Below are 16,489 nucleotides of genomic sequence, written 5' to 3' on the forward strand. Positions count from 1 at the left end.
TGTCCAACCTCAACAAAGCCTCAGAAGACAAAGCAGGCCTATCACTGGCCTGTGCTGCAACAACTGGTTGAACTACCCCAACTGGATGGGCTACTGGAGCCTGATACTAGGGAGTTGTCTGCCCCGGAGCGGGAGTAGTGGGAGTTTGTAATCCTCCCCCAGCATGTGAGATGGCTGGTGCCACTGGAAATGTACCATTTTAGGCCACACCCTCCATAAGACTCACCAAATAGACTAGAGCGTCCTCAAGAAATGTAGTAGCTATGAATCCTTCTGGAACCTGAACTGGTCCAACAGGTACCGTCTGAGCTGGAACCTCCGCTTCTAAATCTACCTGAGGTTCTATAACAGGTGTTCCTGCTCGAGCTCTAGATTGAGCTCTGCCTCTGCCTCTACCTCGGCCTCTGGCGCGACCTCGGCTTCGGCCTCTGCCCCTAGTCGTAGCTGTCACTGGGGGCTCTGGCTCCTGTCCAGCTATAGACATTGTGCGTGTTCTCGCCATCTCTGAGAAGACAAGAATAGAAGAGTTCAATCATTAATGATAGAATAAAATCACACGACAAAGTTAAATAGAAGTGAAATTATTCCTAAACTCCATAGCCTCTGAAAGATAAGTACAGACGTCTCTGTACCAATCCTTCAGGCTCTACTAAGCTTGCTCATGACTCGTGAGACCTATGTAACCTAGTGCTTTGATACCAACTTGTCACAACCCGAAATTCCCACCTTCGGGACCGTGATGGCTCCTAACATTTCACTTGCTAGGCAAGCCAATGTTAGAATAATATTAGCAATTTTTAAACAATTTTAAATTCATTAATAACAAAGAAACAAATGCGGAAATAAAGTCTGAAATAGAGTGAATAATCCATAATAATAGCGATGTCTAAATACCATCCCATTACTGGTGTCACAAGTGCACGAGCTACTAGAATAATACAACTAAAGGTTTGAATAAAATGAAGCTGTCTGAAAGAAATACAAAGCTACGATAAAGTGGAAGGGGACTTCAGAACTACGAACGCCATACAGTTATACTATGATGACCCAAAATGTTATCTTTAAATTTAATAATTAATTCTGTGTTCTAAGACCTTAAAAAGTACTATTTATCATTTCTCGACTGGCGTGCATAATCCGTAAAAATTTTTGGAAAGTTTTTATGTGAAAAATGGATTAAAATGTGAATTAGAGCTTTAAAACTCAATTGAGTTGACTTTGGTCAACATTTTGAGCAAATGGACTCGGATCAGTGTTTTGACAGTTCCGATAGGTCTGTATCGTTATTTGGGACTTGGGCATATGCCCGGAATCAAATTCCGAGGTCCCTAGCCCGAGATATGAAATTTTGATAAAAAATTAAAAGTTTAAGTTCAAATAGTGACCGGATGTCAAATTATGTGCAAACGACCCCGGAATAGAATTTTGATAATTCTAACAGCTCCGTATGGTGATTTTGGACTTAGGAGCGTGTTCGGAATTTTATTTAGAAGTCCGTAGTTAAATTAGGCTTGAAATGACTAAAAATAAGAATTTAAGTTTGAAAGTTTGACCGGGGAGTTGACGTTTTGATACCGGAGTCGGAATCCAGTTCCGAAACTTTTCATAGCTTCGTTATGTCATTTATGACTTGTGTGCAAAATTTGAAGTCAATTGGAATTGATTTGATAGGTTTCGACATCGAATGTAGAAGTTGAAAATTTTAAGTTTCATTAAGCTTGAATGGGAGCATAATTCGTGATTTTAGCGTCGTTTTATGTGTTTTGAGGTTTCAAATAAGCCCGTATGATATTTTAGGACTTGTTGGTATATTTGGTTGAGGTCCCGAGAGCCTCGGGTGAGTTTCGGATGGTTAACGGATCAAAAGTTGGACTTAAAACAGCAACTGCAATTTTTCCTTTCTGATGGAAATTCTGGGCCAAGATCGAGCCCAAGATCGATACCCATGATCGAGGCGATGATCGAAGCCACGATCGAGGCCATGATCGAGGCCGAGGATCGAGGGCTGCCTGGGTAGAATTATAAAAGACGACATTCGTCCCATTCGCCATTTTTAACAAATTGAAGCTTGAGCAGAGGCGATTTTTGATAGATTTTCAAGGAAAAGACATTGTGGTAAGTGATTCTAACTTGGATTTGGTCTATAAACACAAATATATCATTATTCTCATCATTTAATTAGTGTTTTGAGATTGAAATTTGGGAAAGTTTTAGAAATCTTATAGAAACGAATTTTTGAGATTTCGGTATCGATTCGGAATCGGATTTGAGTGAAACTGGTATGGTTAGATTCGTAATTGAATGGGTTGTCGGATTTCGTAACTTTCACCGGATTCCGAGATGTGGGCCCCATGGATGAATTTTTAATTAATTTCGGAATTTTTATTAAAAATGTAGTATTTTCTTATAGAATTAATTCCTATAACTTTTAGTGATTGTATCGAATTATTTTGGCTAGATTCTTGCCAGGCAGAGTTGAATAATCGTGGAAAAGGCCTTTTAGTGGATTAAATTGGAGCAAGACGAGGTAAGTCTCTTGTCTAATCTTATGAGGAGGAAATTACCTCATAGGTGATTAAATTTAAATAATTGTTGCTAATTGTGAGGGCTACGTATGCACGAGTTGACGAGAGTCTATGCGTAGCTACTATTAATGCTAAAGTCCGGGTAGTTTAGGACTCAAAGCATGAATTACTTGTGTAAATTGTATTCTTTGTTTAATATATATATATATTGTGAATTGTTAGATAAAAATATTAAAGGATGAAAATCTCATATACTTGATTTTTCTGTTTAAATTAATTAATTGTTAAGAGAAATTATTCTTTCTCCTGAATTTATCTTATAACAAATATACTCTCATTCCGGAGGTACATAAGAAAATGTCCTCCTTTCTTGTGGAGCGGACCGAACGCCTCAGCAGGATAGATGCATCTATGGAGCGTGCCGCACGTCCCTTGGCAATGTACACAAAACTTTGGATCGGGCCGTACGACCTCAGCAGAAAATCGTGCTTGATAATAAAAACATTTCACGATACTTGGACAGTTTATTACAACTTGTAAAGTTATTTGATAAATTGGAAATTTATTGAAATTGAATTTCAGCTTGTATAGCTATTTGATAAATTGGAATTTTTATTGAAATTGAAGAATTTAATTAATAGATTGGAAATTGTTGCATTTGAAGGATTTTTATTATTTCTGCTAAATGAATAAAATTATTGTTAACTTTGTGAATCATGCTGATTTGAATAATTATAATTTATTTCATTTATTATTGTTGACCCTTAGTGAGTGTCAAAGTCGGCCATCTCGTCTCTACCACTTCGAGATTAGGCTTGATACTTACTGGGTACACGTTGTTTACGTACTCATGCTACACTTGCTGCACTTTTTGTGCAGGATCTGAGACAGATACTAGTGGAGGACCTATCATAGCACATCCTCGTTATCCAGAGGCGTAGTGGTGAGCTGCCTTTCTGAGTCGTCCTGCAGCTACCCGTGCCTCTTCTTGTATTTTTAATTCTCTCTATTTTCATTTCAGACAGTATTTGGATTTTTGTATAATCTACTAGATGCTCATACACTTGTAACACCAGGTCTTGGCATACACATTGGTAGAATTTGGTGTTTTATTATTTTTTTTGGATTTAAATTTTATCGATATATGTTTAATTTATTAGTTGGCTTGCCTAGCTATAGTGTTGGGCGCCATCATGACCTATAGGTGAAATTGGGTCGTGACATATACCTCAAGTCTCCTGCGAATAGCTGAATCTAAGCAAATCTATTGTACGCCATTGGGACCAACTCCGGTATCTGCACAAGAAGTGCAGAATGTAGTATGAGTACAACCGACCACATGTACCCAGTAAGTGCCGAGCCTAACCTCAACGAAGTAGTGACGAGACTAAAGCAGGTTACATACATTAACATGTACGCAATAATAATAATAACAACAATAATAGAAATAAAACAGGTAACTCATTTCAACAGTTGAAGCCAACTCGGCAATCATAACCAAATATTATTTCAATGAGTTTTCATTGAGGCGTGCAACCCGATCCCACAATATATTCATTTTTATTTAATCATGTTGCGGCGTGCAACCCGATCCTCGATATATCTTTTCAATCAATTCTATTGCGGCGCACAACCCGCTCCTCCAATATATTCATTTCAATCAATTCTGTTGCGGCGTGCAACCCTCTCCTCCAATATATTCACTTTCATCTCTGTTACGGCGTGCAATCCGCTCCTCAAATAATATAATTTACTAATTCTTATAAAAGAAATTACTCCAATAAATGCAACAATTAATATGAAATTATAAGACAACATGCATACAATAATTATGATTTATTTAGAAATAAATGATGTCAAGTAGCAATTACTTGAGCAAATTAAGGAGGATATATGCAATTTAATAATTAGTATGCTAAATGTCAAGTAGCAATTAAGTCAGATAAATCAAATAAGTATATAACAATTATAGCATGGATTCAAGGCATAATATTGAGCAAGAAATATGAGAGAAATAATTAATATAATAATTAATTCATGATTTAAAATAATTTATGATTTTAAAATAATTATGCAAACAATTAACTTGACGACGTAAGATACTCGTCACCTGGTATATACGTCGTTCACATGCATTTCACATAACAAATAATTCAAGGGTTCTATTCTCTCAAGTCAAGGTTAACCACGACACTTACCTTGCTTCGCAACTAGTTTCAAGATTCCAATAAATCTTTGCCTCGCGAATTCGTGTCCGAAAGTTTCAAATCTAGTCACAAACAATTCAATATACTCAACACGAATCGTAGGAATTAATTTCATATGAATTTACTAATTTTTCGGATTAAAATCCAAAATTCATTTTAAAAATCGAAAGTGGGACACACGTCTCGAATCTCAAAAACACTCACGAAATTCGAACACCCGTTCCGATACGAGTCCAACTATATAAAAATTATCGAATTCCGACACCGCATTGTCTTTTAAATCTTAAATTTTTATTTTTAATTTTTTTTACAAAAATCCCAATTTCTTTCATCTAAATTCGAAATAAATGATGAATATTGACATGGATTTATGAAATACAATCACTTGAGGATAGAGAACACTTACCCAAGTCGAATTCGTGAAAAACCCTTTTGGAATCGCCCAAATCTAAGACTCAAAACTCAAAAATGAGTAAAAATGGCAAAACTCCCCGTTTTATGGGGGTTTTATGTTCGTGGCGCCACAGGTGGCGTGGGGCACTGCCTGTGGCGCCGTTTCCAGAACTTCAGAAGTCCCAGTGCCAGGGATAGCGCCCCACGCTACCCTGGATGCTGACGACAACGGAAAATATTTTCCGACATGGAAATGGGCATAACTCTCTTATACGATGTCCGAATTCAACGATTCTTTTTGTCATGGCTCCAAAATTTCAATACGGATCTAATGCTACAATCAAACGACGTCGAAACATTCTAGAATATCCAAATTAAATTCCGTCAACCATTTGAAATCCACCCGAGACCCTCGGGACCTCAACCAGATATACCAACAAGTCCTAAAATATTATACGAACTTACTCGGGATCTCAAATCATGTCAAATAACGTCGAAATTACAATTCACACCTCAATTTGGACTTATGAGTTTCAAACTTTTCACATTACAAAACTCATGCCGAAACATATTAAATGAATCCGTAATTATTTCTAATTTGGCACACTAGACATAAATGACATAACAGAGAGCTATTCCAACTCTCGGAATCTCAATCCAAGTCCGATATCGATAAAGTCAAATTCACAGTCAAACTTTGGAAATCTTTAGCCTTTAGATTTCTAGTTTCCGTTAAATGCCGATAATTCGAGGTAGGGACCTCCGAATTCGATTCTGGACATACGCCCAAGTCTCAAATCATGATACGTACCTACCAGAACTATCAAAATACTGATCCGGGTCCATTTTCTTAAAACGTTGACCGAAATCAACTCAAATAATTTTTGAAGCTCCATTTCACATTTTAATCAATTTTTCATACAAAAACTTTACGAAACAATTTATGGACTGTGCCCGCAAGTCGAGGGATGCTGAAGGGTGTTATTCGAGGTCTCAGAATACAAAAATGAATGTTTAAAATTAAAGATAACATATTGGGTCATCACTGGACCTTACGACTTTTGTATGGGTGGTAATTTGAGCCCAAACTCATTTAACACGCTCAATTTATTCAAGGTAGGGTCGGTCATTGACCCGCTTATTTGTTGAACTCACCCCATCTTGACTCAACCCATCTAAATTTAGGTTGATTTTTAGCACCATGAGTAAATTTGCTAAAATATTTTTAAAATAATTCATTTTTTATATATTATATATGACCATAACAAAAGAAAAAAAAATCTTATTTGATAATTTAATAATTTATAAGAAAATAACACACATTATATGAAGCTTGGTAAGAGTTGGGCGAATTGAGCGGGGAATTTGCAGTCGTACCCTATATTTGTGTCACCTTTTAACCTGTACCCTATTTTTAAAAATTATTTATTTGGTAGCCAGCTGACAAAAAATTCGTAATAATATGACAATTACACCCCTGAAAAAAGAGATAAAACCTGCATTACGCATTAATCGCATGATCTGCAACCTCATTCGTAAAAAAAGATTTTCTCCTCTTCTATCAACAGCTTTATCAAAAAATCAGAAACTTGTCGAGATTCACCTTCAGAATCACACTTGCATGAAGTTATTTTACCTTGAAGCTAAAACTTCATGCTAATGTAGCATGAAGTTGTTTCATGTTGAAGTTAAAACTTCATATTAATTTAACATGAATTTGTTTCACATTGAAGCTAAAACTTCATGCTAATGCATGCTGAAATTATTTATCCTGCAGTCTACAGTTTAGTCATGAGTTTTATCCGAAATTTTAGTTTAAACATGCTGAAGTTATTTAGTTCATTTGCTAAAATTTTATATTAAACATGCTTAAGTTTTTTAGTTCGTTTGCTAAAACTTCAGGGTAAACATGCTTAAGTTATTTAGTTCATTTGCTAAAACTTCAGATTAAACATGCTTAAGTTATTTTATTCATTTGATAAAACTTCAGACTAAACTTGCTTAAGTTATTTAGTTCATTTGTTAAAATTTCAGACTAAACATGCTTAAGTTTTTGTCTTGCAGTATGTAATTTTCTAATGAGTTTTTGCTAATGCATGCTGAAGTTATTTAGTTCAGTTGCTAAAACTTTAGACTAAACATGCTTAAGTTTTTTAGTTCATTTGCTAAAACTTCACACTAAACATGCTTAAGTTATTTAGTTCATTTGCAAAAACTTCAGTCTAAACATGCTTAAGTTATTTAGTTCATTTGCTAAAATTTCAGACTAAACATGTTTAAGTTATTTAGTTCATTTGCTAAAACTTCAGACTAAACATGCTTAAGTTTTTGTCTTGCAGTATGTAATTTTCTAATGAGTTTTTGCTAATGCATGCTGAAGTTATTTAGTTCATTTGCTAAAACTTTAGACTAAACATGCTTATGTTTTTTAGTTCATTTGCTAAAACTTTAGACTAAACATGCTTAAGTTTTTTAGTTCATTTGCTAAAACTTCAGACTAAACATGCTTAAGTTATTTAGTTCATTTCTAAAACTTCAGAGTAAATATGCTTAAGTTTTTGTCTTGCAGTATGTAATTTTTTAATGAGTTTTTGCTAATGCATGCTGAAGTTATTTAATTCATTTGTTAAAATTTCATACCAAAACATGCTGAAGCTTTGTCATACAGTCTACAGTTTTGTCATGAGTTTTATCCGAAACTTCAGTCTAAATAAGCTGAAGTTTTTTTAGTTCATTTGCTAAAACTTCAGACTAAACATGCTTAAGTTTTTGTCTTGCAGTATGTAATTTTCTAATTAGTTTTTTTTAATGCATGCTTAAATTATTTAGTTCATTTGCTAAAATTTCATACCAAAACATGCTGAAGTTTTGCCCTACAGTCTATAGTTTTGTCAATAGTCTTTTATTAAAGAAGAGCAAAATCATCTTTTTAAAACGCTTTTAACAAAAAAAAAAGGTACGGATGCAAACGGAAAAATAAAACGGGTATAAATTAAAAAGGGGCGACCAAATAGGGTGCCCCATGCAATTTTTACCAATTGAGTTATGACCCAAATTTTAGCCCATCTTGACATAGTCCATCTCAGCCCAAGTAACTTTTGGGCAGATCAATTTATTAACTCAATTCATTTTAACCCGCTCAAAATTAGCCCAACTCACCCATTTGACCCTAGTCTTTTGCTTTCCTCCCCTTAGAAAATAAAGTATAAAAGAAAACTCTCATAAGAGCAATAGACAGAAATAGAAAAAAATTAAAGGCTAGGTGATTTTCTTCCTATTTAATTAAACGTTGGTGGCCCGAGCTATTCGGTACTTCTACTGATGAAAGATAGCAGGTACCAATGAAATAATCGATGTATGAACTAGCGGCAGAGGTAAAACTTTCACCAAAAGCATTCAAAAAAAAATAAAAATAAGAAAAAACACAAAAAAAGCCAAGGAAATTCATCACCAAAATACAAGATAAAAAGAAATTAACCTTATATACACAATATAATTTATAAAGAAGGGATTTAATCCCTTCTACCCCTAGATCCGCCCTAATATCTATATGTAAGCTAGCCCGACATCACCATTGAGCAATATATAGAAGGGAAAGTTTTCAATATAGAAAAAGAAATATTAAGACTCCACGGAATGTGTAAATAAAGAATTACAAATCCCAACTATAGGGATTGAATGTACATCTCAACAGCATAGTATACTGAAGTATATGAAAGAATTACTAAGACCAACAAAAAAAGAAAAAAAAAGATCCTTCAAATGTTAAACAGTATAATTAAAATGCTAGCAATTAGCATTAGTACCACAGAGGATTTACTACCTTTAGCAGAATGGCTCTTTTGTTCCTCAGGTTTATTTCCTTCAGGAGGAATGATATTATCGCAATTTAAACCTTTTTTGTCCTCCTTACACATATTGGCAAAAAGACCAGGTGGATATTTCCCATATAGATTAATGTAATTAAACATAATTGTTGCACATCCATTTTGCACATCATTTAATTCATCCATATGGTTGCAGGCTAATTGCTTGAATGCATTGCAACATATTGTTTCATTGTAGTGAGGTCCTTTGCATTGGCTTGTTACAATGGTATAATTCTCCTTCTCAAAATCAACAGGACAATCTTTTAGGAAAAGAAAAATGAAAAAAAGATGGAAGTTAGAACACTAGTTTAATTTGGTAGCTAAGCAAATTATAGAAGAATAAACAAACAAATTAAAGGAAAATTAATTTTGAGTTGGACGGATTGTGTTATGACCTATGATGTGTGATTTAAGCCAAATTGGCCGGTCCATTTTGACTAAAGCAGCTATTGAATGCGGCCACTAATGCTTACAGTAGTATAGGTTGTCTACATCACACTAGTTTAGTTTGGTGGTTAAGCAAATTATAAAGCAATAAACAAACAAACAAAAACAGATAGGAAAATGACATTATATAACCGCTCTCAAAATAATAGCCGAAATATATATTCTTTGTATATTTTTTAATTTTGTATGTTATATACAAAAAACATATAAATTTTATACACTTTTGCAGCTACCGGATATAAATAATTTCGATCGCGAGATAAAAATAATATTTGCCCAAAACTAATTTTGAGTTGAACTAGTTGAGTTATGACGTATGATCTACAAAAGCCCAAATTGCCCCATCCATTTTGGAGAGAATGGCGTGGTATAGTCACTTTTTTAAGTGGTATTTACTTTTTAGCCAGTATTTTTTAATATTGAGCAAAAATAGTCACTACTCTATTAAAATTGATACGAAAGGTCATTTTTACCCTTTATTCACGAGTGATGTGTAAATATTAAGGACATCGTGTCCTTAATTTCATGAATATTGTGTAAATATTAAGGACAAACCATGTCTTTAATATTTACACATCACTCATGAAGTTAATGACACCATGTCTTTAATATTTACACAATACTCATAAAGTTAAGGACACTATTTCCTTAATATTTACAATGCACACATGAAGTTAAGGACACCATGTCCTTAACATTTATATTGCACATATGAAGTTAAGGACATGATGTTCTAAAGTTCAACAACAGAAGGTGCAAATACAAGTTAAGGATATTATGTCCTTAACATTTACATTGCACACATGAAGTTAAGGACACTATGCCCTTAACATTTACACTGCACATATGAAGTTAAGGACATGATGCCCTAAAGTTTAACAATAGAAGTTGCAAATACAAGTTAAGGACATTATGCCCTTAACATTTACATTGTACACATGAAATTAAGGACATCATGTCCTTAACATTTACACTGCACATATGAAGTTAAGGACATGATGTTCTAAAGTTTAACAATAGAAGTTGCAAATACAAGACACTTTGTCCTTAATATTTACACAACACTCGTGAAGTTAAGGACACCATATCCTTAATATTTACACAGCACCCATATCTAGCACATGGATATTTTTGTCCGAGCGGGTAAAAATGTATTAAGCACTGGCTAGAGAGTAAATATATTTAAAATAGTGGCTAAAAAATAAAGACATCTCTAATTAGTGACTATTTATGCACTTCCCCCTCCATTTTGACTAAAGCAAACATTGAACCGTTATGATTCAACTCATTTATTGATTAGATCCTTTTTAACCTACCAAATATAGGAAAAAATGGCATCCTATGACAACACATAACAAGGAATTGGCAATATTTTTAGCCTTATATTAGGTTTGAAAAAGATAGCCCAAATAATTGATATTATATAGCAAAATCCTAAAAAAAATTATTTTCTTATATATTCTCTCTCAAACAATTGGCCCCAAACCGTCTGCTTCACCCCGTCTCTTCGCCGCTCACTTCTCTTCTTGTTCACTGCTACCCTCTCCATTTCTCTCCTTGTATTTCTTCTTCTATCTCTTCTCTTTCGCTCTCATAGTTTAGCAAAAATTCTTGCAAATTATGCAAAAAAAGCATTGGGATGAAAAGGTAAGGTTGATCTCACATCAGAGAAAATTAGAAGCAAAAACTAAGAGTGAAAATATATATTTCAACTTTGTTTTTCTTCTCTCTTCTTTTCTTTGGTTGGACTGAACGAGTTGGTGTGATTGAAATTAGTTGAAAATACCTAAACGAGGCTATATACAAAATTTGAGCAAGATTAGAAGTGATTTAGGCTGGTTTCAAGTAAAAAAATCAGACCTAAAAATCCAACTGCGACATGTGTATATCACATTGTATATCGTGTACATCAATGTATATCACACACGTGTTTTTAAGGACGTTTGTGTATATCACTTTGTATATCGTGTATACAACATAATTTATTTATGAACGTCCATGTATATCCTACTGTATATCGTATATATAACACAAATTTTTATGGATATACACGGATACACATGAGATACATGAGGTATCACTGATGGACATAGAGATATACACGGGATACAATAAGGGATACACATGTAGAGTCGTCTTGAACTTGAGTTTTTAATTGGAAATGTGTTATACAAAGAAGGAAAATAAAATTTTAATATACTTTTTTGATATACACATTATTATTATATTATACACTGTGATATACAAATAATATAATTATTAATGTGTTATATATATATATATATATATATATATATATATATATATATATATATATATATATATATATATATATTGAGAGTTTTTTCGGATACTTTTTAAGGAAATGGAAATTAATTTCTAGGATGATGGTTGCTATGAGAAGAGAGAGAGAATTTTATTTTATTTTTGTTATTTTTAAGGAAAATAATTTTGATGGGGCTTATTTTTAGGATTGTGGTTGAACTATTAGAAGAGAGAGAATAACTTTAGGCTACCATATGCCAAATCCTAAAACGTTAGCTTTTTTATGACAATTGTTGGACCTAGTTGTCATGCCATGCCAAATCTCCCAAATGTAGCACAACACACCCTTTTGACTAAATTTCAAGCTTGTGTTGTAATACAAACTAAAAGTTTATTAGAAGTTTTGGACTAAACCAACCCAAATATACTTTTAGCATAGTGTGATATATTATCTATTTTGGGACAAGTCTAATTTTTCCCTCAAATTAAGTTCCACGTGGCCCATGTAATCGAGCTCCACGCCATAACCCTGCTATCGTCATACTCGTCCCGTCGAATATGTGCTCTTATACCAATGTTGGACTTAATCAGTCCAAAAATACTCTTAATATGGTGTGATATTGTCCGTTTTGAGCCAAACTCGCACGGTTTTCCCCAAAAGACCTTATACTATTAAAAAATCTCTACACTTTATACGTAGACTCCCAATCTTTTCAGCTACTAATGTGTGACTTTGTTCGCATATCCGGTAAGAACCAATAATCTTTGAGAAATGACTCAAATTGTCTCGGTGGTTACATTTTTTGGAGGTTTCAAGAAAACAAAAGGTACGTTATTTTTTTAGAAAAAACTGCCAAAGAAGGTAAGCCTAAATTACATCAATTCTTGAAATTAATTGAATTGAGAATATTTAAAAGTTCACTAAAAAGAAGAGAATAAAATAATAGGAGGGATTAAAGAATACTAACTTCCTTGTTGCTGAAGAAGGGCACGCCCCGTTTGTACACGAGCCTCAAGCACGTCATCTGCTCCAATACAAAGGGAATTTTAAATAGAAAAAAGAAAAACAAGATCAATTTTTTTTGTTAATGTTGCAATTTGAATATAAATAACAAGAACATAGAAATAAAAATAAAAATGGGGGAATTACTTTTGATGTAGAATGGAGAAGGGGAAGCCAAACCAACAAGAAGGAAGAAGAGAAACAAGAAGAAGCATTTTTTGAACCCCATCAGGTTCTCTTCTTCTTTGTATGGATTAAATATTATTAATATCTTTTTTTTCCAGTTATTGTGATGAGAAATCTCTTTGAAATTTTCACAAATTGTTTTTTTAAGAGAGAGAAATGTTTGATTAAGGAACGGAAGCCAATGAATAGAAAAGAGAGAGATTCGGAAAAACAAAGGATGAAACTGAAATGGCACAGACTTGTTTGGGCTGATTTCAATCCATTGATTTTTTTTAGATTTGTAGGTTAATTACTATTTTAATAATATTATCTCTTCCGTGCCATCAAGAGTTGTGGGAGGATTAATGAAATCCCTTCATCATTAATTTAACTCGAAAAATATAAATATTTTTGATAGGGAGCGTTTCCCTTTAATGAGTTCTAAATGGCGCAAATTTGAATTAGTGGAGGCACTGAAATAAATACTAAACACCGGGCAGAAAGCTAAGAAAAAAACACTATCTCTTTCATCGAAAAAGTGGAGGAGTTATTTCATTGTTACTATTACTACTAGTTTCCTATATAGTGCACCATAGATTTTGAATAACCTACTAAGTTAATGACTAATTCATTTTGGTTAATCTGTCTTCCTTTAAGGGTCTTTATTGATGTGGTGTGTGTGAATTAGTGATTAGTATTTTATGGTGTATATATATATATATATATATATATATATATATATATATATATATATATATATATATATATATATATATATATTTTGCTCTTCCTTTAAGACATAATGTTTACCCGAAAAACGGATAACAATTGAATTTATACGCGGTTTTAAGGATACGTAGTATAACTTGGTACAAATTGAGAAAATATATAAATGAATATCGAAATTAACTGTAAAAGAAGCGAATGCAAACCGAATGAATTAATTAGCCTATGCCCTCAAGTTTGATCACCCTCAAGCTGAATGGAGAATAACTGATACAAGAACAAAGTGACTAAATATCAAAACCAGAAGAAAATGCAGTATATTGCTTTGTGTTCTATGAATCTTAATCTGAATGTGAATCCCCTTACAAATAATCAGACCCCCCTTTATATAGTAGGGAAGTCCTATTCTTAATATCATTTTTTAAATATAGCAAGGAATCTCATGATAGATTAATTAATTGGCATCTTCTTGATATGCGCCGGGATTTCCGCCGAGATTCTCGCCCAATTGCGGATATTCCGGTTTTTTGTTTTTTTGGCTCGATAAGCTCTCCTCAATTTTGGCCGATCTCGATCTTGATCGATCTCTAACTTGCTCGATCTCGGTCTTGGCCGATCTCGATCGTGACCGATTTCGATCATGACCGATTTCGATCAAGACCGATGTCGATCTTGATCGGTCTCTGGATTACGAGCTCGGTGACCCACCTTCGCATTATGGCTCGATTCTACATGAGGCCGAACCTTGGTCTATCATGTTCCAATCTCGATTAGTCATATGAAGGGCAAACTCGGTTTTGACCGTATACAGATAGTCTTCTCGTTTCTCGGAAAGAAGATGACGAAAAATGATATAAATTTCCGAACTCCGACTCGGTGGGTGACGACGTCAGCGGCGAACCCGATTATGACGTATGTGACAAACGTCCCGTCGGTCCAGTTACCAAGGCATTAAATGTCTATCAGTCGTTGGTCGGCCACTACCAGTTCTGAACTATCATTACCAGGCTATAAGTATCCAAACTTTAATACTTAATCAAACTTTTCACTCAAAGCTTCTTCTCTACTCTTGCATCTTCTTCAGAAAATCCCTTTGCTTCATTATTTTCACGCCGCATACAACCCTAATTCGCTTTTCCCTTATTCATCAATGGCGAAAATCTCCAAAACAGTGCCGTAAAAAGAGGCCGCTTCTTCATCACGACCCGCCGGTGGTGAGGATGCGGCGGAGCCTCACCCTGAGGAATTCATTCTGGTAGGGTGCTCAACCGTCATCGACTTTAAGGTAAAAAAAGCCTCTTCGGTACCGGGGCGATGTGAGCCAATCTCGAGGTACTAGTGTACAATCACCGAGAAAATCCTTAACAAAGTAAAAAGGGAATGCAACTGGGGCGGAAAGCACGTGGTAGTCCCATAGCATGAAGAATCGATTATTACCCACGTGGAGGGATTCTTAAGTGTTTATACTTATCCTTTCATGTTGGGTCCCTTAGACCCTGTCATCGTCGCCTTTTACAAGAGATACGACGTGATCCTCGGCCAGATCCATCCTTCTTTTTGGAAAATAGTGATTCTCCTCCGATTCTTCTCGAGCAAAATCGAGAGGTGTCTTTTCACCATCGATCACCTTATACGCCTTTACAGTCCCCGACTATATCGAGGAGGGCTAATCAAGCTTGCTCGTCGAGCCACTAAAGCCCCGTTCTCGAGCATAGACGAGACTCGTGACCGAGGTTGGATAGGCCGATTTGTTAGAATCAGAACTTCGGACCTGATCCCCGTTGATGACATGTCATTTCCTGAGAAATGGAATATGAATCGTGAGTAATATCCCCCTTTGAACGTTTAATTTTGTGGCTCTACTTCCATTTTCTTTATTTACTTTTTCTATGTTTGTTACAGTTGTGGCCCAGATGCCGAAACCGATTCTTGAACTTAAATAATGGGTTGAAGGTCTGGTGCTGCAGAGACCGTACTCCGAGCATGCTTGGATGGAATTATTAAAGAGTCGATGAGAGGCCTGCAGTCACGGTAAATTTCTTTCTTAGAACGGTTATCGTTTGATCTTGTTCTCTTACTTACTCCCTTTTTTTCCTTTGTAGGCCTTGGGAAAGACGTTGCCATGAGGCCCCCGTCTGGTGATGAAGAATTCCCTGCTCCGAGGCTGGTCATAGGGAAGAAGACAAAAGGGGTTCCGAGTTCCCTGGTCTCGAAAAATAAAAAACTTGATGAAGAAATCTCGCAAGCCAAAGGAGGACTTCGGTATTATGCTTTCGGACTTGATCCACCGATTAAGGGATGATCCCGAAGAATGAGAAGATGAGGTAGCCTGTGTACGGGGTAATGTTGTGATACAACAATCCTCCGAATCGGCGGAGGTCAATAAGGGAGCTCTGGCCATAATTCCTGAACAAGAAAATGTTGAGGCCATTCCGTCTCGAGCTGAGATGGTCGAAGGAGAGACCGGGGGCAAGGCTTCTCGGGCAGTAGAAGATATCTCGAGGGACGAGCTCGGGATAGTCGACATTACTGGATGCCCTCAGATTTTGGATGTTATGATCCGTGAGGCTAATATGTTGGAAAGTCGATCTTATGAGGGTATTCAGGGGTCGACTGATATCCATGGCTTTCTGGATGGGCTCGAGTCCACTGCCTCGGAGTATATTATCGGGTTTGGTGGATTACCGTTACCTAAGAAAACATCATGGTCGGGCGTGATCGGGGCTTTATTGAGCCCAAAACTGGTGGACCGATTCCCGGCCCCGAGTGTTAATCCCGATCGTTGGCGGAAAATAGTGATCTTTGTCCCGGAGGATGCCCGAGTTTTCTCGTCCACCTTAGGGATTGCTAATTACCTTAGGTCCTTGGTGACCGAAAAGGATCAAGCCA

General features: G+C 35.4%; 1 protein-coding gene across 1 annotated transcript; it reads right to left on the reverse strand.

The window, feature by feature from the left end:
• Positions 1-8,711: 8,711 nt before the first annotated feature.
• LOC108948294 (GPI-anchored protein LLG3-like) lies at positions 8,712-13,062 on the reverse strand. Its single transcript, XM_070182075.1, has 3 exons — positions 12,857-13,062; positions 12,675-12,731; positions 8,712-9,254 (listed from the first exon to the last, which is right to left on the reverse strand). Exons 1-3 carry the CDS (start codon positions 12,936-12,938, stop codon positions 8,884-8,886), a joined length of 510 nt encoding a protein of 169 aa, XP_070038176.1. The 5' UTR covers positions 12,939-13,062; the 3' UTR covers positions 8,712-8,883.
• Positions 13,063-16,489: the final 3,427 nt, after the last annotated feature.

This window comes from Nicotiana tomentosiformis, chromosome 8 (assembly GCF_000390325.3).
Source record: "Nicotiana tomentosiformis chromosome 8, ASM39032v3, whole genome shotgun sequence".
Lineage (NCBI taxonomy): Eukaryota > Viridiplantae > Streptophyta > Magnoliopsida > Solanales > Solanaceae > Nicotiana > Nicotiana tomentosiformis.